General features: G+C 34.3%; 1 protein-coding gene across 3 annotated transcripts in view; it reads left to right on the top strand.

Annotated features, from left to right (window-relative positions):
- LOC127176524 (A disintegrin and metalloproteinase with thrombospondin motifs 2) overlaps window positions 1-25,625 on the top strand; it is a 166,384-nt gene that overhangs the window by 96,068 nt on the left and 44,691 nt on the right. For all 3 annotated transcript variants that reach the window (XM_051128257.1, XM_051128258.1, XM_051128256.1), the window contains exon 4: window positions 19,318-19,517. In XM_051128257.1, the coding sequence (XP_050984214.1) occupies window positions 19,318-19,517 (200 nt within the window). The remainder of the gene's footprint in view (window positions 1-19,317; window positions 19,518-25,625) is intronic.

Genomic DNA, 25,625 nt, shown 5'->3' with positions numbered 1-25,625 from the left:
TGGCAACACTGCCGTCAATGGAAGGAAATCTTTTTTGAGTTCCAAAGGTGTAGTTACAACATCTATCAACATGTTTTTTTAAATCGTCACGGCGCATTAGAATTATAGCACCACTAAATGGACATTTCAAGTCAGAACTGCACCGACACATACAAAACCAAGGTCACATAAAACATACCATACCACATACCATGTACATTCATCTGCTCCAGGGAAAAAACAAACACATTTTTAGCGCCACTCAGTGGACATTCCACATTGAATATGTCACAAAACGTACATGGCGGTAAGTAACAGGTACATTTTGTCATGAGATCAAGTTAGATTGTACAAGTTGATATTGCATTTCTCCTGATGTCTTAATTTGCACATACACTTTTATGTGAACATTTGGGAATCCCTTGCAGAATCTGTGGAAATGAATAATTTTAATAAAATAAGAGAGATCATACAAAATGCATGTTATTTTTGATTTAGTACTGTCCTGAGTAAGATATTTTACATGAAAGATGTTTACATATAGTCCACAATACCAAAAAATAGCTAAAATTATTCAAATACCCCCTTCAAAACATTGGGAACCCTTGGTTCTTAATACTGTGTGTGGTTACCTGGATGATCTACGACTGTTTTTTTGTGTTGTGATGTTGTTCATGAGTCCCTTGTTTGTTCTGAACAGTTAAACTGAGCATTGTTCTTCAGAGAAATCCTGCAGATTCTTCAGTTTTACAGCATCTTTTGCATATCTGAAGCCTTTCCAGCAGTGATTGTATGGTTGTGAGATCCATCTCTTCACACTGAGGACAATTGTGGGACTCAAACACAGCTATTAAAAAAGGTTCAAACAATCACTGATGCTCCAGAAAGAAACATGATGCATTAAGAGCCGGGGGTGAGAACTTTTGAACAGGATGCATATATCCAAATTTTTCTTATTTTGTTAAAATATCCTTTTTTTCCCTATTTAGTACTGCCCCTCAAAAGCAACAGAAGATACTTGCATGTTTCCCAGAAGACAAATTAGGTACAATTTACCTTGATCATCAAATACAAAAAGTTTTCACCCCCCGTGAAAACATATGTAAACATCTTTTATGTAAAATATCTTATTCAGGTCAGTACTAAATAAAAATAACATGCATTTTGTAAGATCTCTCTTATTTTGTTAAAATTATTCACATTTTCACTGAATCTGCAAGGGGTTCCCAAACTTTCACATAAAACTGTATAGCCTTTAGTGTTATGCATTGTTATGAACTGAATTAAAACTATCTTTTGAAATGTTAAATTCTGAATCAATTCCTGAATTTTAACATTGAGGTAACAAAGAAATTGCATAATTACCATTTCAATTTTAATGTAAGGAAGTTGAATTTATGTGTTAAGTGTAAGTTTTAAGTAGAAAGGCAACATTTCTCAAGTTTTTGTTTGAAACTTTTAATTTGTTTATATATTGCATTTTATTTTTCAGATTTTATTTTACAATTCAGATTCCAAATCATAAATTGAACTGAAGCCAGTTTTTCAGTTCTGAATTTTGTCTAATCCTGGTGGCCTCTAAAACTACCTAAAGGTAATACAATGGCTATTTTCATATTATGGTATTTGAGGTTTTGATTAGGTTACTTACAACATTTTTAGTGCGTAATTAATAATCTGTACTAGAAAATCCCTTAAATTTTTGAAATGTAATTAAAGATACCAAGAATCAAACCTGAAAGCTTTGTATTAAATGGACAGTTTACGCAAAAATGTAAATGCTGTCATTAATTACTCACCCTCATACCATTTCAAACCCGCTAAACCTTCGTTCATCTTCGGAACAAAAATGAAGATATTTTTGATAAAATCCGAGAGCTTTCTGACACGGACTTACACAAAAGAGAAGAAATTGTTGAATAAAGTCTTTATTTTTGTTTTCTTTGCACACAAAAATATTCTCGTAGCTTCATAGCATTACAGTTGAACCACTACTTCACATGAACTATTTTAACGATGTCCTTACTACCTTTCTGGGTCTTAAACATGGTAGTTATGTTGCTGTTTATGTAGGGTCCAAAAGCTCTTAATTATCTTAATTTGTGTTCTAAAGGTAAACGAAGGTCTTCTGGGTTTGAAACGACTTGAGCAACATTTTCATTTTTGGGTGAACTCTTTAACAGCGAGGAACATTAACCATGAAGTTAACAATAAGTTGCCTAGATCTGCATTTTAAATGGATGAACAAATGGCCTTGTGTTTTCTATAGTATATCAGCTCAAGTAAAAGTATAATTCACACCTGGAATTCTGAGTATATTCAAAGTGAGCGTATGGACAGTGTTTTTATGATTTTACATTACCATAATTTATACAAAGCGAGGTGCTTGAAAAATAAGCGATGTATTCATATAGACAGCACAAGATGCATGTTTTGCTCAAGACGCTTTTTTTTGCCCCTTTCTACATCAAATCAGTCGTTACATGTAGCAGCTGTCGGAGTTGCTCATGGTTTTTTCGGTGCACAGCACAGGTTATTTTTAATGAACATATGAGATTACCAGCTGTGAAAATCAGAGAGCCATCAACACTTCAGTGCGAGTCAGTGTTATTTTAAGGGGTCTAGTTTTCATGTCTGTAATCACAGCACAGTTTCACCCAAGGCATGGTGTCGAATCCATTAGCGTCGGTTACAACTGCTAGGTGTGGACGCTGACAGTGGTGAATGGTGTTTGTGTGTCTTGTGTTGGCATTCACACTGGTGGCAATGGTGAGCAAACCTGCCTAACGCAAAGCTAGAGTTACAGCCGCTGTGAATCAATGTAAAAGACAAGTGCACGGTCGACACAGGACAGTGTTTTTCCTACCCACTACTTCGCCATGACTCTTGCTTTCTCAGTTAGTGTCACCTTTTCTTCACCGTGACCCACTGCATCGATGTCTGGCACATTATTTCTGTTGAATGATGTACATTGGGCCTACAGATCCTCTCTCATGGCACACGCACACACTGCAGCTGTTTGCAGACCAATCAGTAACCCTGTCATTATTAATGAGAGAAAATGATGGCATCAATTTTTAAGCAGGATCACTAGCAAGATGGCCACAATGTCCTCTTCTGTACGTGAGCGTCTGTGTGTTTGTTTAAAGGTGCATCCCCAATGATATTAATAGAAAAATGTTTCAAATGTAATTTATAACTTTTTATATATTAGTTATTTCATAGAACAGAATAGATATTTGTATGTGTTTTACATATATTGGTGAGGATTTCTGAAATTTTGGGTGCTGTGACGACTAGGGATAAAAATTGTAAATAATTCTAGCAGTTCTAATAAAGATTCTTTTAGTCAATGATTCTTTTAGTCTGTTAATGATTCTTTTAGTCAATTCACATTAATTTTTAAAATATCTTCATACAATTGAGATTTTTTATTTTTTGTAAAATTCATTCAAGTCCAAATCCATCTCTGACTTGAGTCAGTTCAATGTTGATTCATTTCAGCTTATGTTGTTGCAAAATTTATCCATTATGAACAATTCAGCTCTAAACCAGCTTTACAGAAGACAATAGTGTGATTATTCATCTAAATTTTGTTCTCATCTAACAGTGTCATTGCAGTCAGATCGATAAAATACTTTTGAAACCCCAGTTAGCATGCAAAAGGTGACAGTGGCAAGGAAATACTTTTAATACTTGAATGAATAAATAATTGTTTAAAAAAGTCCATTGCCAAATTATGGGATAAAAATTAAATTAAATTAATATTTCTAAAGATTTTTAATGACCTTTCAGTCTTTTTAAAAGTAAGTGCAATGCGATAATTGTAATATGCTATTGTTATATTAATTTATTTTTTTTTAAAAAAGTGGCAAGGAAGTACTTTTAATACTTAGAAGTAAATAATTGTTAAAACAAAAGGGAATTCTATTGCCAAGTTATGGGATAAATAAAAATAAAATAAAGTAATAATGTGTTTCTAAAGATTTTTATAGACTTTTCCGTCTTTTTAAAAGTAAGTACAATGCAATAATTATAAAATGCTTTTGTTATATTAATTTATTTTTATAAAAAGGTGACAGTGGCAAGGAAATACTTTTAATACTTAGAAATAAATAACTTAAAAAAAGTTATTAACATTGCCAAGTTATGGGATAAAATTAAATTAAGCTAAATTAAATTAAATTAAATTAAATTAAATTAAATTAAATTAAAAATTAAATTAAATTAAATTAAATTAAATTAAATTAAATTAAATTAAATTTTAAATTTTTATGAAATACTACTCACAAAATGCATTTGTGTCATGTGTGTCTTTAACTACACCTTGTTATTTAACTAACCAGTCAGAAATGATTTGATTCACAAAACAGAATCAATTCATTGAGTAATTTTTTTGTGAATCGGACTATACAGGCCATCTCAGATTCAGTTGCTGCACTGCTCAATAAGAAGTCGATTGCTGTTTTATTTCTTTATTTTATGTTAAAGAAGAATTGGTTCTGCATAAGAACCGATTCTCATTTCCCAAATCTAGAGTGACAAGCCTCGCCGATGCACATTGTTTGTATTGAATTAGTTCAGAGTGTGCTGTCAGGTGTCTTGTGATGTGAGCGTTTGTGTTTCTTGATGATGCCACGAGCATGTGCTCCATAAATCACACCGTCTCACACACACACATTTAGAGATTAAAAGGCCTCAAGGGCTCCGTGCACACTCACGCACACACACATGTTCACATGCAGAGACCAAAAGGCAATTTTCACCAGCATCGTAGTGAGACCCACTTCATTAAAATTGGATAGAGAATGGCGGGCCAGCGCCTTCAGAACAAGAGGAGCGAGAAGGTGAGGGAAAAGGAGAAGAGAGAGTGGAATCTGATTTCCCAGCCTCCTCTTTCTTTACACCCTTCCCCTGCCATCCGTACCGTTCTGTCAAGAATAGCAGGGGAAAAGGAAGCTATCTCATTACTTGACGTTCCTAGGGCTATGCGCTTTGGCTTCTGGGTTGGAGCTTTAGAGCTTGAATTAGCACATGCTCGCTGCGTGGCTGGTTTAATTGCGTAGCTTGTGTGGCAACAGAGGAAACGTGCCGTATTGTCAGAACAAACGCGCGGGCCGTGCGGTTGCTGTCACCGTCTGTTGCACTTTGCTGCATTGCTGCTTTTGTTGTGCTGTGTCTAATGAACTAATTTGGGGCACGCACTTCATGTAGACCTTCACAAACCGCTGTAGTGCTTGACCTGACTGTGCAATGCGAGACGAGCCCGGGACTGGCCATTTAAGGGTTTCTAATTCTGTTGACGGCGGGATTGTGAGATTATTCTCTCACAACACAGAACTGTGTTTGAAGTAAATATAATGAGCTCTCAATACCTGAAGTAGAAATGTAAATAGAGGGGTTATGTAATAGTGTGTTTGTTTTGATTTTTCAAGAAATAGTTCACCCACAAATGAAAATTAATTATTTACCCACCCTAATGTTGTTTCAAAGCCGTATGGTGTTATATGCGACCCTGGAACACAAAACCAGTCTTGAGTAAGAGCCAAAAATACATTGTATGGGTCAAAATTATCTTTTTTTATGCCAAAAATCATTAGGATATTAAGTAAAGATCATGTTCCATAAAGATATTTTGTAAATTTCCTACCGTAAATATATCAAAGCTTAATTTTTAATTAGTAATATGGATGGCTAAAAACCTTATTTGAACAACATTAAAGCTGATTTTCTTAGTATTTAGATTTTTTTTTTGCACTCTCAGATTGCAGATTTTCAAATAGTTGTATCTCGGCCAAATATTGTCCTATCATAACCATACATCAATGGAAAGCTTATTTATAAATCTCAATTTCAAGAAATTGATCCTTATGACTGGTTTTGTGGTCACATATATTACTGCATTCCTATTTCCTATACAAAAAATATATATAATTTTCTGTCCAATATATATTCTAAATATATCCTAAATATATGTTAGAAAAAGTGAAGCTCAATTAAATATATTTGTAACATTTATTATATATACTGCATTTATTCAACCCTCATATACTAAAATATATTTTAAAATGTTTTTGGGGGGCAGGAAAATACTTTTCCAATCTTACAGTAGCCTAGACTAAATGCAAATATGGACTGAATAGTCAACTAAAGAGCAAAACCAGATTAATAATGATTTAATAAGGTTTCATTGATATTTATTGTATTTTTATTTTTATTTATTTATTTATTTATTTATTAGAAGATTTGTGATCTCAGTTTTTTTTTTTTAAATGATCCTAATGACTGGTTTTGTGGTTCAGGGTCACATATATATTGTAATGTTTTTTATTTAAAAAATATTCATATGTCCACCAAGGCAGTATTTATTTGATTAAAAATAAACAGTAATGTTTTTAAATATTATTACAGTACAGTTTTCTATTGTTATATATTTTAAAATGTAATTCATTCTTGTGACAGCAAAGCTGAATTTTCACCAACCGTTACTCAGTTTATTATTATTATTATTTTTTATCAAATGGAAATTCATGTCCCAGTCAGATTTTCTTGGTTAAAACATACTTACACTCATCAGAAAAAAGAAAAAAAAAAAAAAAAAAAAATATATATATATATATATGTATATATATATATATATATATATATTTATTTATTTATTATTATTATTTATATATAAATTTTATATTTTATATTTTACATTAACAATGTAATCAATATTCTCTTTATTAAAGCTAAGTATGAATCCCATCAAGTTAGTGTTTAAAAAAAATAAATAAATTCAAGGCAGTAACAATTAACCAATTTTCAGCTATTCTGTTCAACAGTTAACTTTTAACGATTTTTTAATTTTTCGGATCATCAGTTATCAAAGCTCACTAAATGTTGGTCACAGACTGAGATTTATTTAAAATTTCACCAAACTAATTACTCACTACAAACTCCCACAGATCATGTTTTCATGCCATTTTAAACCTTATTGTTTTAATTAGTCTTCTCAAAAACACCATTATATTGTTTATTCGGACTGATTTGTGAATGCAGATAACGCACAAACACAAGAGGCGGAATTTATTGCATGAACCAATCACAGCCCATCATAACCAGTCATATCAAATCATATCGCAATGAAGGCATTGCCTCCTCTCATGTGACTTCCCCCATTCATTCTCTATTACCCCCCACCAAACTCACTGCACACTTTAGGGGGTCTGTTAAAATTCAGTGGACTCAAAGGAGGTGAGAGAGTCGTAGACCCCCCCAACTTTTGAGATTTCTTTTAAATTTTAAAGCAAAATTTGCTGTATAATTTACTTAGGCAACATAATACATGTTTACAAAGTGCATGTAGTAGCCGCTCATGCACAGGCTTTGTAGAATGAACCTTCATGGTGAGTGATGATTCACTCTCAATACACTACTTTTTCTTTGGACTATTACAAACTAGGTTACAGTGACGAGACAAGGGTCACCGCTACAGTACCTCACTTTTGTAGTGACACGAGACAGTCAGGAACTAGTCTTGTAGTTTTCTTGAAGTAATTTGATTTGTTTATTGTCTAATGCTGTTACAGATTGATTATTAATTTATCACAGGTTTTAAGTGAAACTCACTCTCTCTCCCTGCCTCTCGCTGATCTGTGCATCGTTGGATTAGAGGACATTACCTGTGCAACGAAACAAGGAGAATTAAATAACACTCAGTGTCGTGTTCAGATTGGAAACGGGAAAAAAATAACCCTCTTTGAAGGCTGTTATTGAATTTCATCAGAGAAAAGATAAGCCCCAACATTTCCCCTGTCTGTTTCCCCTCGCTACACATTCAGTGCTGACTCTGTCCAAATAATATTACTGTCCGGTTGTTTCACTAATGCACACCCACATTTGGTTGAGTGAAAGCATTACTGAAAATAGGATATGCAGTTCCTTGTCATATGCACGTTAGCATATTTTTATGAATTTTACAGCTTAAGAAATGGGCTATATGAGGCATTTTCTCTTAATAATCATCAGTTGAGAGAAGAGAGCTGTTGATGCCACACTAAACATGCTTATTTGTTTTGTGTTGCATTCATATAAAAGTTGCATTGCAGTTGCATGCATGAATAGGCACAGTCATCAGAGATGAAAGTAAACATTGTGCCTGAAAATCCGATTCTCTCCAAGGATTCAGAGAAATGGCAGTCCAGATTTATTCGGTCGGTGCCATGGGAATGACACGCACCGGACATCTGCTCTGGTGCGGCAATCCGCCACAGATAATCCCATTAAAATAGCAGTTTATTAAAATGGGAAAACACAAGAAGGGATACTTTTCTTTGCTGCTGGTGGATATAGTGTTACAGAGGGATGAGTGTATTGATTAATGATGAGCTTGCCAGTGGGTTCAGAGACAGCATGGATCCCATGAAGGGACAATATTGCATGTTTGTAATGCACGCAGAATGGTGAGCCTTATGTATTTGCATAAAAAGGGGCAAATTTACTGTGAATATTGTGCAGTCAACAGGTAATCCATACAGTAATTGTTTTGCACTGTGTGGAGTATATTTTGATTCATAAACCTGTGTACCAGTGGAATGATTTATTATGAAGAATTATACCTCATAACCCTGGCGTGTTCATCATTTTTATCTTCAGTGTCTCTAATATATGCCATAATAATATGTGTCTATTGGAGAGGTATATTTTTTATGCAAACAAATGTATATCTTTATGTAAAAAGCACCTGTCATTTTCCTATAGGTTTGCTCAATTAAAGTATATAACTGGCTGATGAATTTCCATAAATCATAACTGATATATATCCACATTCCCTGTGGGAACTTCTACCCGGGATCATTTGCATACATATTGTCTCACACCTTTTGTTTTTCTCCACCTCCTCTACTCAAGACCTTTTCTACAATCTTTTTGCAGTTGAGATGGCCGTATGTGACAGCTAGCTGAAATAATCTCATCTCGGAATCAAACCGCTATATCATCAAATCGTATTGCATCAGTCACTATCTGATTTTATTGAAAGAGCATGTAAAGATGCGCTTGAACTTGCTGTGCAGTTAAGACAACTAATGTGTCTGACCAAAATGTATGTAATTAAATTCTTACTGTTAATAACATATTGGCTGTTTATTAGTACATGTAAAGCATTTATTCTGCATGACCATATTCTACATCCCTAATCCTGCCCAGTACCTAAACTGAACAACTACCTTACTAACTATTATTAAGCAGCAAATTAGTAGTTTATTGAAGCAAAAGTCGTAGTTAATGGTTTATTAATAGTGAGAATTGAACCTTAATATAAAGTGTGACCATCTTTCCTGCCTTTGGAGGAAGGCTGAGTACTGTAGTACATCCCTTCTCACCATAACATGATGACTAGTGCCATTTCTCACCTGCTGTTCACTGACATTGATCCTGCTTCCTCTAATGGCATATATTTGCTCTAAAGCAGAGTGCTTTGAGAAATGTTTTTATTTCCCTAGAGATAAAGGTCAGGGACAAAAGACATACACAGGTACCAGTTAAAATCAGTTAGAATTCACACTATTAACACTGCCTGTGAAATCCTGAAGATTTGAGTAAATGGGTTGCTAAAATACCCTTTTACTGAGGCAAAAGGTTTTGTTGAAGATAGGATTTTGTAACCCAAAGCATTAACCCAAAGTCTTTGAAACAGTTGAAAGTTTTATGTAATTGGAATAACTGAGCCTGTCATTAGTTTATAGAAACCCGTTTCCACCACTGAATAAAAAATGTAAAAAAAGGCTATTGTGACTTTTTGTCTCACAATCCTGTCTTTTTTTCAGTTTCAGTTTACCTCGCATCTCAACTCGCAGTTTTTTTTTTTTTTTTGTTTTTTTTTACGGAATTACGATATAAACAGAATTTCTGAATTACACTACCAGTCAAAAGTTTTTGAACAGTAAGATTTTTAATGTTTTTTTTAAAGAAGTCTCTTCTGCTCACCAAGCCTGTATTTATTTCTATCAAAGTACAGGAAAAACAGGAAAAATTTGAAATATTGTTACTATTTAAAATAACTGTTTTCTATTTGAATACATTTTAAAATGTAATTTATTTACTTGATTTCAAAGCTGAATTTTTAACATCATTACTCCAGTCATGTGATCCTTCAGAAATGATTGTAATATTCTGATTTGCTGCTCAGAACATTTATTATGATGTTGAAAACAGCTGCGTAAAAGTGTTTCAGGTTTCTTTGATGAAGAAAGTTCATAAGAACAGCATTTATCTGAAATAGAAATCTTTTTTAACATTATAAATGTCTTTATCGTCACTTTTGATCAATGTAAAGCATCCTGCTAAATAAAAGCATTAAAAAATAATAAATAAATAAATAAAAATAAAAATACTCACTCCAAGCTTTTGAATGGTATAGTGTATAATGTACAAAAGCTTTTAAATTTAGATTAATTCTGATCGCTAGATCTTTCTATTCATCAAATCCTGAAAAAAAATGCACTCAACTGTTTTAAATAAGAATAATAAATGTTTTTTGAACAGCAAATCAGCATATTAGAATGATTTCTGAAGAATCATGTGACACTGAAGACTGGAGTAATGATGCTGAAAATTTAGCTTTGATCACAGGAATAAATTACATTTTAAAATATATTCAAATAGAAAGCAGTTATTTTTAAATAGCAAAAATATTTCACAATAGTACTGCTTTTGCTGTATTTTGGATCAAATAATCGCAGGCTTGGTGAGCAGAAGAGAATTCTTCATAAATTTGTAATAAATTTGTGAGTTTATATCACACAATTCTGAGAAAAAAGTCAGAACTGCTAGTTCATATTAAAGTTGCGAGTTTATTTTATGCAGTTTTAAGAAAAAAAGTCATAATTGCTAGTTTATATTGCAATTGCGAGTTTATTTCATGCAATTCTGAGAAAAAAGTCATTGCTTTTTAATTTTATATTCAGTGGTGAAAACAGGCTTCCATATTAATTGGATCTTTTGGAGACAGTGATAGAGTTTTCGGATCCATATAGCAAAACATGTAACGTGAACATCAGTACTCTGGTATTTATATCAAAATACTGTTGTATTACTACCTAATTTTATCACTTTATCATGTTTTAGTAAGATTTATTTGCTTGTTTATTGTCATTTAAACCAAGTAACAGCAGCAGACAAGAGTTTTAAAATGCTGAACCCATCCAGACAGAAAATATTCAAAGGTATGCATAAATATAACAGAACACACAGTAAACCTCTTGGTTACAGAAAATACTTGACTCAACAAATAAAGGAGTTTCAGAGAGCAGTCATAGCTGTTGGCCACATTTCTAGCTGATAACAGGAGCAGCCGTCTTCCAGGATCTCTGTGAGCCAGAACAAGTTTGTAAGAGGCACCTGTACAGTTCCAGCGCTGTCTATTCTTGCAACCTCCTGTTGTATCTGTGGGGAGAGAGTGAGACACTTGCCATGTCAACACCTTTGGAGGTCAGTGTGGCCTTGTCTTTTGCTTCCACTCATCTGTCACTGCTCTGGGGCTCATCCGCTGACCTCTGTGGCCCACATGCACGGACAGTGACGTGGCCAGGTCAGTCTTTACTTTTGAGCTTAAAGGGATAGTTTGCCCAGAAATGAACAATCTGTCATAATTTTCTCAGCGGCATGTTAAACCAAGCCTGTATGTCTTTCTAATGTGAAGGTCAAAATAAAAACTGTTGAGGTTTTGAATGACATGAGGGTTCATAAATAGAGACAGAATTTAATTTTTAGTTTTATGTAGGGGATACCACATGTTTGGAGTGCTTTAGAGATTTTATATGAGATGTTGTAGTATTGTATTAAAATTAGAAGTAGTCTAATATTACCGTAGTAATAGTCTCATATTACTGTAAGCAATATTGATTCACTGCTGTATAGCAATACATTGAATACAATTAATGCTTTTTTTTCATGCAGAATAGTGTACACTTACAAGTAAGTTATGAACTTTAGTTCATAAGCCTCCTGAACTATAAAAGAGCTCTAAAATCTCTCCTTGGGTCTGGTGCTATCAAAATTACAGTGATTCTTTCACTGTAAAACCACAGTAGTTTGGTACATCACTGCAATATTCATTTAGCATTTTTTGTTTATATACTCCCATCTGAGACATCCAATCACAGTCTTGCACACTTTTTGGGTTCTGTGTGTGTAAACAACTGTCCCCAAACTCAATCTCCCAGCATTCAGCATATCTGGCCACCGTTAGATGGCCAGAGAGAGAGACGTTGGGGGAAATGAAGAATGTAAAGCTGACCTGTGAGAGAGCAGGCGTCTGGTGCAGAGACGCTGAGGAGGAGGTGGAGGAGGACCCCTCCCATCTCGGCATGAGTGGGTGGATTTCTCTGTTTATCTTTAAGATCTGGCAGTGACAAAAAAGGCTGAAAACTGTCTTTTTTCCTCTTTCTTATATTTCATAAGAGGCTCTCTTATGGCACTCTTATGAAATCGTTCCCTTGTGTGGATATCCAGAGTTTAATGTGTGAATTGCTGGATGGTTTGATATAGCCCAGTGGAGCATTTCTCCCATGGTGCTTTGCTGTTGCTTGTACATGTCTGACTTTGAGGACAGTCAGCTGTTAAGATTATGGAACACTAAAAATCAGATATTTCACATTTGATAAATCAAAGCCTCCTGTCTGATAAAACCTTGCCCAATTACTTTGATTATGTTTTACCTGTATTTTTTTTCCCAAAACAATTGTAATAAATTTGCAGCAGCGATAAATTCATAAATGTGTGCATGTGTGTGTGTACACTACCAGTGACAAATTTTGAAGTCTGCTTACCAAGCCTGCATTTATTTGATCCAAAATACAGCAAAAGCAGGAATATTATGAAATATTTTTACTATTTAAAATAACCATTTTCTATTTGAATATATTTTAAAATGTAATTTATTCCTGGGATTAAAGCTTAATTTTCAGCATCTTTACTCCAGTCTTCAGTGTCACATGATGCTTCAGAAATCATTCTAATTTCTAATTTTGAATTGCTGTTCAAGTTTTTTTTAATATATATATATATATATAATTATATTATCAATATTTAAAACAGTTGAGTACATTTTTTTAGGATTCTTTGAAGAATATAAAGATCCAAAGATCAGCATTTATCTGAAATAAAAAGCTTTTGTAACATTATAAATAAGCCATTTAAAAGCCATTCAAAAAAAAAAAATTTTTTTTTGGAAAGAAATGATAGAAATTAATGCTTTTATTGAGCAAGGACAATTTAAATTGATTAAAAGTGATGATGAAGACATTCATAATGTTAAGATTTCTATTTCAGATAAATCCTGTTCTTCTAAACGTTTTATTCATTAAAGATATAATAATAAATGAATTTTGAGCAGCAAATCAGAATATTAGAATGATTTCTGAAGGACAGTGTGCCTGGAGTATATTCAAAAATATATTCAAAATAATAGAAAATATATTCAAGTAGAATATTTCAAATAGTAAAAATATTTCAAAAATGTACTGTTTTTGCAGGCGAGATAAGTGCAATTTTAAGAGGTCATCATAACCCATATGACAAAAAAAAAAATGAAAAAATGTTATTAATATATTAAAAAAAAAAAAAAATACAAAATATGTCCTGAAATATGTGTTCCTTAAATGTATTTCAAAATGAATTTATATAAATATATTTTGTACAATATATATTTTTGCCCATTCACTTCTATTTCTTTAAAATGTATTACAATATAAATAAATATTTATTTTGTCCTCCACATATTTTAATACAAGAAAATACATTCACATAAGTCACACTGAAGAAAAACATTATGTTGTCTATAACACATTTGAACAAAAATCATCTAAAACAAAATAATAATAAATTACAATATCTATTTTGGTCAAAAATATATATATTTTTGTATAGGAATGCTGTATAGGAATGCATGTGTATGCTTAGATGTTACTTCAATATAGATTATTATAAATATATTGTATTATATTACATGGGGGGAGGGTGAAATGAAACTGTCATCACCATTATAGATTAAAGATGGCACAAAGGTGCTGACCTCTATTCTTCAGTAACATTGCCAGTTTACTTACCACATAGTAAACATTAGTGCATTGTTGGCATTAATATAGAGCTTAATCAAATGGCATACTTTATTACCGCTGGAGATGATTTAGTTACTGATATCATTACCAGCTCTCAATGGCCTGGTCCTAAAGGCTTAATTTGATCTTGGCTTTTACAACACACCATTAAAGATTAAAAGGCAGAAAGAGCATTAGTTGAGCACTGGCTGTTAGAAAATGTGTGTAGCTGGATCAGATTTCCCTAAGGTTGCGATACCCTTCCTCAAGAACACAGAAAGGCTCGCTTGTACATCTGCTGCATGTACACACTTTCTCACACTCTAATTAAAAACACTGTCTGACATCACCGGCGCGCCGCCAATGCGCAAGCTGTTTGCACGTAGAATGTCTCCAGAACATTATTGTACTTTTGCTGCATATGGGACAATACACGAATGCACATACACAGTTGAATGTACTACTGATGTTTCTTTACATAATGTCACAAAAATACATCTTCAGAGGTCACGTGGTCATTTAGAGGGGCCACATTCCTGTTTCTGTCATTTTTAGCATGTGGAATCATCATATGGAGAGTCAAGCTACAGTTTTTATATAGCTGATTATGCTGTGCTGATAATGTTTTGTGTCACCATCATATTCTGATATTTGTTTTGATTGGTCAGGGATCAGTTGTTCTAGCTTTTGTGATTGCGCAAGGCTTCATTGCCTCCTTACAATCCATTCCAGCCCAGTGCTGCTTATTTGCATGTGGACTTTTTGAGTGCACAATTAACAGGCTTAATTGCAAAAGTTGCTATAGAAGTCAAGGCGTAAAGATTCAAAATTGCTGTGCCAGATTTTAGGTTGTAAATGCAGACTTGAGGTTGAAAAAAACAAAATTAAGTACAAAACTAAATATCTGTTGATAAAGTAAGTTTGTCTTTACATATAAATAAGTATAAAATAAATTGACTATATAATAAATTAATTATTTTTTTGTGTATTTAATATTTTCTTTAATATATTATTCTTCTAATTATTTTGAATTAATGTTATTCTTTACTGACCATCTTGATTTTATGACTGTTCTATGATTCTATTTGACATTGGATTTACTGGTTTTAACTAGGTTTATTATACTATTTAGACTATTTTAGACTATTATTTATTTTGTATTTAACATTTTTGACTATTTATTATACATAATTGTATATTTTTGGGTATTTGATTCTTTTGTATTTAATAAATTAGACTAATTTTATTATTTATTTTTTTTACATTTTTAAATAGATTTATTTTACTGTATTGAATATTTTTTAAATCTTTGTATTTAATATTTTGACTAGATTTATTATACTATATGGACAAATTTTTACTATATTTGGCTATTTTCTGACCATTTGTCTGCAACATTAAAAGACACACTGTAAAAACAATATAAAGGAATTTTCAGTGTTGACCTTTTAATTTAATTTAATTTAATTTAATTTTGTTTTATTTTATTTTTTATTTTAATATATTGTTTTAATATGAAGGAATTTTCTGTGTTGACTTTTTAATTTAATTTAATTTAATTTTAATGTACTGTTTTAATATGAAAGAATTTTCTTTGCTGACATTTTAATTTTTTAATTTATTTTATTTTATATTTTATTTTAATGTATTGTTTTAATATAAAGGAATTTTCAGTGTTGACCTTTTAATTTAATTTAATTTAATTTAATTTTGTTTTGTTTTATTTAGTTTTATTTTATTTTTTATTTTAATGTATTGTTTTATTATGAAGGAATTTTCAGTGTTGAGTTTTTAATTGAATTGAATTGAATTGAATTTAGTTTAATTTTAATGTACTGTTTTAATATGAAGGAATTTTCCATGCTGACCTTTTATTTTATTTTAAATTACTGCTTTAATTTAATTTAATTTAATTTAATTTAATATAATTTTATTTTATTTTATTTTATTTTATTTTATTTTATTTTAATGTCCTGTTTTAATATGAAGGAATTTTCTTTCTTTTTTTATTTTAATGTACTATATTAATGTGAAGGTTTTTGACTTGAATTTAATTTACTTTTATTTATTTATTTATTTATTTATTTTTACAGATACTTTACCAGTAATGTGAATTTTCCACTTCATTGCATTTTTTTAGGGATAATGGAAATGTCTGAAAATTACCAGTACATTTTCAGTTGTTTTTTTTTTTTTTTTTTTTTTTTTCAGGTTTATTTATTTATTTATTTTTATATATTTATTTATTTTTTACAGTGCAGGTTTGGGATTATTGTCTGTAAATGGAAGTATTAACATTCAAACTTTCACACATCGGCCTGTCAGTATCAGAATTTGCAATATTGTACATGTTCTCAGATTCAAATCTACAAGTTCTCAAGTTCACTTTTACCTCTATACAAACTTGTTTGTACTTGGCTGTGTGTGCATATTTCTGTGTGCATGTGTCGGCAGACACGTCTAGATGCACCAAACCTTCGTTCTGTCTGAGTGCTTTTTCAGTTTGGCGGCCCGACGACCCATAAATCTGTCACTCATGAAGATGAGCATGTGATAGTCTGACTTTGAGTTGTTAGAAACCAAACTGAAATGAGCTACTGTGAGTTCACTACTTACATCACAACTGTTGTACATGATATCCATCTTTTCAAATGTCCAACCATTCTGAGCACCCTTCCCCTCTCTCTTTCTTGAGTTTCTTCCATCTTTCTCTCCCTCATAGGTTCTCTTGACATTTGCAAAGGTTGAAAGACAAAGTAGCTTTGTGTCCTGATAAGGGCGAGGACTCCTCAGCCTGAATGTGAATGTTCTCTCATGAGATCAGAACGGAGCTGGGTGTATTTGACAGACGAGGTGATGGGTCAAGTTTTGGAGGATCACAGAATAGCAGAACTGAATAGCAGAAAAAGACAAATGTCATAGAAGGAGGTTAGTCATCACAGTAGGGTAGAACAGGGGGAAAAACTGTTCTTTCTTTTCCCGAAGAAAATATTTTTCCATGATGATGGTTATAAAAAAGCTGTATTTTTCATGGAATATTGCTTTATGTTGAAAACAGTTGTGCTGCTTAAAGGATTAGTTCACTTCCAGACAAAATCTCATCCTCATGCCATCCAAGATGTTCATGTCTTTCTTCAGTCAAAAAGAAATGAAAGAACAGGTCATATGGCATTTTAAAGTGTCCTAACTATGTGTTGGAGTCCCCTACAACAGGTTTAAATGCATCTAATATCAGAAAACATTATAATCTTCTCAGAATATACATTTATACAGAACCATTTCTCAATGATTTTGAAACGGTTTGTTTGATTCAGTTCTAAACATAAGGTCTGTAAACCCCTCCCTTCCATAAGCTTACTTTACTCTGATTGGTCAGCTGGCCAAGTCTGTTGTGATTGGCACAGAGAGGAGTACTCGAGCAAGTTAGCGAGCGCTACTGTCTGTGTTCTAGCAGAACTAGCAGAAGTGTTTGTGGGCAGGTCAGACTGTTCGCATTTCCCAGGCAGACGGGGATTTTGCTAATATGCTACCCAGTGATGTAGATCGGTAAAAGGCAGAAGATTCAAGAATATAGTAACTTGTTAAGGCCATTCTTTCTTTTGCGAGACAAAATTCTTTATTTATCATGCACTTTTTTGATTAACAACTTTGCAGGCTGTTTACATTGAAGGGTAGCTACGTTAAAAACTCCAAAAGAGATATTTTTTGAAAACCCATATGACCTACTCTTTAAGGTTTTCAGGAAACCATTCCAGCATTTTTCTCCATATAGTGGACTTCAGTAGGAATCAGCAGATTGAAGGTCCAAACTAGTTTCATTGCAGCTTCAAAGGGCTCTACATGATTCCAACCGAGGAATAATGGACTTATCTAGCAAAACGATTGATCATTTTCTAATAAAACAATACATTTTCATGCTTTTTATTCACAAATGCTCATCTTGCACTAGCATGACTTCACACATTACGTAATCATGTCGGAAAGGTCATGCGTGATGTAGGTGGAAGTATCGACCCAGTGTTTACAAAGCGAACGTGCAAAGAAAGTCAAACGCCCTTGAAAGGTAAAACAATGATGATGGATGATTTTGAATTTGGAGGAGAACAAGAGGTGCAGTTTTCGGCCTACCCTACATTTTTTTACCCGAAGTACACAGAACTAACCATGCGTGACCATTCCAACGTATCACAAAGCTAGTGCAAGATGAGCATTTGTGGTTAAAAGGCATAAAAATTGTGGGTTTTATTTAGACAACGATCAATCGTTTCATTAGATAAGTCCCTTATTCCTTGGCTGGGATCATGTAGAGCCCATTGAAGCTGCACTGAAACTGCAGTTTGGACCTTCAACCTGTCAATCCCCTTTGAAGTCCACTATATTGAGAAAAATCCTGGTGTTTTTTCCTCAAAAACCTTAATTTCTTTTTGAGTGAAGAAAGAAAGATATGAACATCTTGGATGACATGGGGGTGAGTAAATTGAGTATTATCAGGAAATTGTATTTCAGGAGTGAACTAATGCTTATGTCTATACAGAATACTGTGCATTAAAAAAAGACATGAGCCACAAGGATGTTAATTGCTTTTTTTTGTACTGTAGAAGCTTTCTTTCAGTTTTTTGTGGAAATCTGCTGACACAGGCTGTGATATTATAAACACCTGCTGGTGAGAGGAAGTTTACAATCCTACAAAATCCTTCATGATAATAAACACCAGCACAAATGAAAAAAAAAAAAAAAACATTCCAACACCTTTCTTTTTGGTTTATTGGGATTGTTCGGTGCTTGTCTTTTTGTCTCTGTAGCCCTGTAATAATATGTTACTGACTCTCAGCATTAAGATGATGAATATTGTTCTTACTCTTGGATTATCATCCAATAAGAAAGTGACTGGTGAGCTAATATTAGTCTGCACCGAGCGTTGGTTTACCCATGAGCAGGTTGCCTAGGAAACGTTACATAATTGGAGCATAGAAGATGCCCCCAGCTGATTGGGTGATGGAGACAAGGTGATAGATCTTCCTCAATGTGTTCTCTCCTCCATGTTCCATCTATCCGCCTGGAGAGGAAATGACCTCATGACACCACATATAGTGGCTAGTGGTTTCTCTTTATGACACAGTCTTTTCATGTCTTCAACAATATGTCACTCAGAAGAAAAAAGGAAGTACCAATTTCTGCGCATTGCTGTAATGATTTATTAGTTTACACTATTCATGAAGGGCACAAAATGACCAGTTTCTGTGTTTCTTTATAGGTGCTGATTTAGGCGGACTGTTGGACCTTGAGACTCTGTATCAGGGCGTTGAACGCAGTATTAACCAGAGCCGACGAGCCCGCAGACAGCTGCCCGAACGAGCCTACAACATCGAGGTTTTGCTGGGGGTGGACGACTCCGTAGTGCAGTTTCACGGGCAGCAGAATGTGGAGAAGTACCTCCTCACTCTTATGAACATCGTAAGTGTGCTCGAGCCACCCACGCTGCCTGTTGTGTTTGGGTTACCCTTGAGAAAAATCAAAGAACGATAGAAACTACTCTGTCAACAGCGCAGCAGTTCTACAGGCATAAGACAGCATTGTAATAAACAACTGAGATGAAGCTGGCTGGTACTGAAGCATTAGAGACATGGTGTTGACACCAGAGATACTAGTGTTTATAGGATTTATATTCAATCCTACAGGGTTTTGAAAGTGTTTGAAAACATTTTAAGTAGGGCTGTCAAAGGTCTATCTATCTATCTATCTATCTATCTATCTATCTATCTATCTATCTATCTATCTATCTATGTATCTATCGTTCTTTTGTTCTATCTGTTGTTCTATTGATCTGTCTATCATATGTCTATCTATCACTCTATCATTCTATCCATCAATCTTCTGTCTTTCATTCTGTTTGTTGTTCTGTTGTTATATTTAGCTAGCATATAAACTATCAAACATCAAGGCTTTCCCCCCCCAAAAGATTTAGATTACATTCGGATTCGGATGCTATGTTCACTTTTATATGTTGTTTGAACATTAATGTGTGTTGGCAGTGTATGTACAAATCTACCCTATAATGATAAAAATCCATGCAGTGGTTTTTATTTAACCTGTAAAAATAATATTCCCTTTTCAAATCGAGCCGTTCTCAGATGCCTGTCGATGTGGTGTCACACAGACAGAGGCCGCTCCCACCATAGTTGATTGACATGGGCGTCTTACCTCAGATCAGCTGTAACAGTCCGACCTCCATTGTTTCGATGCCAGAGTAGGGATGTAAGTTAGACAAGAATATCTCCGATTGAGCGATTGAGGTGTTGTGTTGCTGGATGTAATAATAAACATAGTGGTCATCATTTACTCCCGACATCTGAGCCGCTGAAGATGCAGTGGATTACGTGTGTTTGCGAAGGAAATGCGCTTCTCGATCTACATAAATGCGATGTTCACGAAAATCATTCATGATCCAGCTTCACTTACAGCAGAAGTGAGTATAAGGTTTTTTGTATGAATCTCTGCGATCACCTTTCCTAATAACATGCTAATTAGCAAGTTTCGCGGCTAAATGCGCTAAATGCGGCTAAAGTAAACAGGCTTGTCACTCCACAGAGAGAAGAGAGGGGCGGGGCGAGCAGAGCTCATTTGCATTTAAAGGAGCAATACATCAAAATGGGTTGATTTTTGCAGAGCTCATTTTGACAAGGTAAAAATGGTGTTGTTTTATACAACCATTTCGAATTTTTGATCGAAGTATATTATAGACCCTAAGGAATAATATCAGCTTGTGGAAAATGGGCATCCGATGACCCCTTTAATAGTACCTTCATGCATTCAGATTCAAGAATTGAATTGTAATTTAAAAGATATTCTCAATTAAATTCTAAACTGCATAAAATTAGATTTTTTTATATTTATTTATTTATTTGTTTTAAAAAGTTTAATTGAATTCTGGCTCATTTTAATAGTATGTTCATGAATTCACATTCAAGAATTAAAATGTAATTTAAAAGGTATTCTCAATTAAATTCCAAATCACACAATTTTTATTTATTTTTTTAAAAGGACCAAAATGTGCTAATCGCAGTTTAGGTGATTAATATCTCTAGCTTTAAGTGTTTATATACTCCACTTCAGATTATTTAGGAGCAGTTTTCCACTATTGATTTATTTGAAAATCATACAGTCACAAAGATTTCATGTACTGTTAGCTCTCAGTAGTGACACGGGAGATGTCTGACTCAGTTTATGCCTATTTCATTTTGTGCAATTTGTTTGTAATTGTCAGTTTTTTTTTTTTTGTGAGAACAAGGATGTCAAGCTCAAGTAAAGCTGGAAGCAGTAAATCAGTGGCTTTGCATCATGTGGTCCAGGGTGACGGTAAGCCGGGGGGAAAATATGCTTCAGGACAAAACAGCTCTCATCTGTGCCTTGCAATGTGTCCTTTAATCTCCACAAATTAAACCTACGCAGTGACAGAGAGCAAGAGAGAGAGAGAAAGAGAGAGATCAGCTAGCCAACAGACAGAAAAAAAAATCACAAGCTGGCCAGATATTATATCATCAGTAATAGTCAATGATGTGAGGTAAAATCAGACACATATTAGATAAGTTCTGCAGTCATTTTTCTACATCACGGATCACTCCATCTAAGATGAAATGTGATGGGATGAAAAAGGCCAGAGAAAAATGTATTATAACCTCACCATTTGTCTCTATATTGCATATTTTCTCCAGTTATCATGAATCCCCGAACAATTTCTGCAGCTGTGCCACTGCCATCTCCTTTTCCTCTCCTCTCGTTCTCATCCTAGGGGGTGTTTCAAACGCTGCATTCTGAATAAATGACAGGAAAACAGATAAACAGAAATATATAAATAACATCGCGTCTCCTTTCTCTCCCACGCCTTGAGTTCTTGCCGCTTTCTTCTTGAAAGTTTACTTTGCTCACTTTTGGAAGGCATGTCTCCCTCGCTCTCCGGGAGTCAACGAGAGAAAAGAGAGAGACATAAAGCAGGTTTTTGCCCTTTTTTCCTCCAACTATTTCCCTGACTTCTCCTCTTTTAGTGTTTGTTGCACATAAGGGTTGCGTGTGATGATGTGTTATGCGTAGTGCCTGAGTTTGCTGTTATGTTGCGTTGGCTTTGTGTGTGTGTTGAGCGTGTGTGTGTGCGCGCGTAAATGTCACTGCTCTGTTGCTGTGTTTGCTCATAGAGTGGAAAAAATCCTCTGCAGTCTTTCATTCATGTTCTCCTGGTCAGTGGCTGGTCTCTCTCAATGATCCAGCAGGAGGAGAGAGTGGGAGCCGTCTGTCTGTCTGCCTGAATAGGGATCCATCTACGGGACTGTACGTGGGTGGCAGGGTTGAGCGCCATTCATAACTGAATTTAGAAATTCCTGAATGTGAATCGGATTTGAATTGAAGTAACAAAACAATTACAGAATTCTTATTAAAATTTGAATATACATGAATTAAAATGGAATGAAATACAAAGAAATTCCTGTCCCTGCTAAAAAATAGCTAAAACCAGTCTAAGGTTTTAGCTGGTCAGCAGGCTGGTTTTAGAGGGGTTTTGGCCACTTCCAGGCTGGTCTTAGCTGGTCAGGCTGTGAGACCAGCTAAAACCAGCTACTTCCATCTTAAACCAGCTAAACAGCCAGCTGGTTTTAGCTGTTTTTTTCTGCAGGGGTAACTGTAGATTTCAGTATGAATTACTCATAAACATGTTGACTTAAAACATATGGTAGTTCCAGAAACTTTAAATATTTCAAATGCTACCATATAGAAATGCATATTTAATGTAGATTATGTTTACATTTATTAGTTTAAGACTATAAATTCAAATTCAGGCTCATGAATGGAACATGAGACAGTTCTTAAAGGGATAGTCCAACCAAAAATTAAAATTTGATGTTTATCTGCTTACCCCCAGGGCATCCAAGATGTGGGTGACTTTGCTTCTTCAGTAGAACACAAACGAAGATTTTTAACTTAAACTGTTGCAGTCTGTCAGGCATATAATGGCATTTAATGGGATCCACGGCTTTGAGAGTCAAAAAAACATAAACAGGCTTACCCAAATTAAACTCTGCGGCTCATGACGATACACTGAGGTGTTAAGACACAAAACAATTGATCTGTCAAAAAAACTGAGCAGTATTTATCTAATTTTTTACCTCTGATTCACCGCAATCTCCAGCTGTCCTGAGTGTGTCAACATGCTCTGGTGTAGGTGATCAGGCTCAAAAGTTGGGAGTCGATGAAAAGTCAACACTTCCGGATGAGTTTGCGTAAGCAAATGTAATCTTTTCGTTTTTTAATCGGTTGCAACAATCAGGATAAGCACAAGTAATTACTATTTTGAGTAGCTATCTTACCCACTATCTCACTGTGTAAACAATGAGTGACGTATATGTGCGGCAAATCGCTTCCGCACATGCGTCTACTATGCCAGGTTGATGTTAAGTACTGTTCAGTTTCTTGCACAGACCGATTGTTTCATGTGTTAACATCTTAAATTATCGTCATGAGCCGCAGGGTTTAATTTGGGTTTGTCTGTGTATGTTTTTTGACTTTCAAAGCCGTGGATCCCATTGACTACAATTTTATGATCGACAGACTGCAACGGTTTGAGTTAAAAATCTTCATTTGTGATCTACTGAAGAAACAAAGCCACCTACATCTTGGATGCCCTGGGGGTAAGCAGATAAACATCAATTTTTCATTTTTGGGTGAAAAAAAAAATTGAATTCACACTGTTACAGCCCCCTTAAAAAATAAACTTTGAATTTTCTGTCCTCATCTGAATAATGGCTTTGTTTAGAACAATGTCAGAATTAAAATGTTACTATATGGACATTATTTGTCCACTGAAATTTATTTTTATGGGCACTTTGTACCTTTTATGAGACATATTTTTCTTTAACCATATAAAAAAGACAGAAAATATAATTGAGAAAAAATATAATTGCAACATATAGTATATATTATCTATTGATTTATTTAATAATTATACAAAAAAAAATCCTTTTTGGAGTCAGTATTTTCAGGTGATTTAACAGTTTACTGACCCTCAAGACCAAACCTGTAAGACTTTCGGAACACAAATTAAGATATTTTTGATGAAATCTGAGAACTTTCTGACTCTGTGTAGACAGCAACGCAAGTGACACGTTTAGGGCTAGGAAAGGTAGTTAAGGACATCTTTAAAATAGTCCATGTGACATCAGTGGTTCAACTGTAATTTTATTAAACTTGGAGAATACTTTTTGTGCGCAAAGAAAACAAAAATGTTGCTAGTTGCGTTGCAGTTTATTCAGGATCAAAAAGCTCATGGATTTCATCAAAAATATCTTAATTTGTGTTCCGAAGCTGAACTAAAGTCTTACGGGTTTGGAACAACATGAGGATGAGTAATTAATTACAGAGTTTTCATTTTTGGGTGAACTATCCCTTCAAGTTTTTTTCATTACAAAAAAAGGGCACTTTATATGTGGCATTTTTTTCTTGGTTCACGTCTGATTTTGGTCTGTTCGATACATTAATCTCTGTGTGGGAGATGTTGTATTTGTGAATGGGATTTTTGTTTGTTCTGGAGAACTGGTCTGGTGACTCACTCTGCCCTCAATTTATAGAACTGAGTGAAACAATACTTTAAAATGCGCTAAAATTGATTGGATTCACTTCATAGGTCCATGGGAAATGATGAGGAATCGATGCGTCAGACAGGGATCAAAAGATCTGCAGGCCTCTTGACTTACGCTCACCCTTCCAATCCACCAATCAGCCATCCTTCACCTTTATTCCGCCCCTTTAAGAATGGCTCTTTCAGATTTAGTATTGCAGTCAAGATAATGGACCGGTGTTTAATGCGGAAGCTCTTTGTGGGAGAGTTTGTTGTTGTTGATACTCCTTTCTAGTGTTCAGTCTTGGAAAGTCTCACAATATCCAAGATCCGAGATTGCATTTAGCTCAAGACTGTAAGTACCACATCGGATCCAGGAACACACCACCACAGCCCCTCGATGGTGCCCACGGGCTCTTAATGCTTGTACTCACGTAGTTGCACGAGCAACCAGCGCAGCCAGCCTGTGTAATGGAACTGAGACCTTTGTGTGTAGCATTAATTGTGCGAATTGAAAGTCGACAATATTAATTGCTTCCCTCTATATTAGTCGCTCCTCAGGAGTAAACAAGACGTGCGGGCAGGCAACCATTATGTAATCAGCTCTTCATAGACACGTTGTTCTGGCCCTCAAATGTCAGACAGGTAATAATGGTCCAAAATGTCAAGTGAAAATGGCAGAGATTCAGTAATGAGTCTGAGCAAATACTGTCCACTAGTGCGTACCTTCATATCTCTGAGCATTCCTGTACATTACAGAAGAATGAAAGGGAGATTAGGAGGACCGCCAGCCAAGAGCCTGATGGGATTTCTGTACTCATTCACTTTCCTCTCCCAGACTGAAACAGCATGATGATGATTCAGCATAATATGTACGTGGGATGCAAAGTAAAAATCAGCATTGTATGGGGAACCAAAATGCTTGTATAGGGTGTTTTGTCAAAATTAGTTTGGACTGACAA

The sequence above is a fragment of the Labeo rohita genome, chromosome 14 (genome assembly GCF_022985175.1).
Source record: "Labeo rohita strain BAU-BD-2019 chromosome 14, IGBB_LRoh.1.0, whole genome shotgun sequence".
Classification (NCBI taxonomy): Eukaryota; Metazoa; Chordata; class Actinopteri; order Cypriniformes; family Cyprinidae; genus Labeo; species Labeo rohita.
The sequence above is the reverse complement of the archived record's forward strand: the minus strand, read 5'-3'. Positions and strand labels throughout refer to the sequence as shown.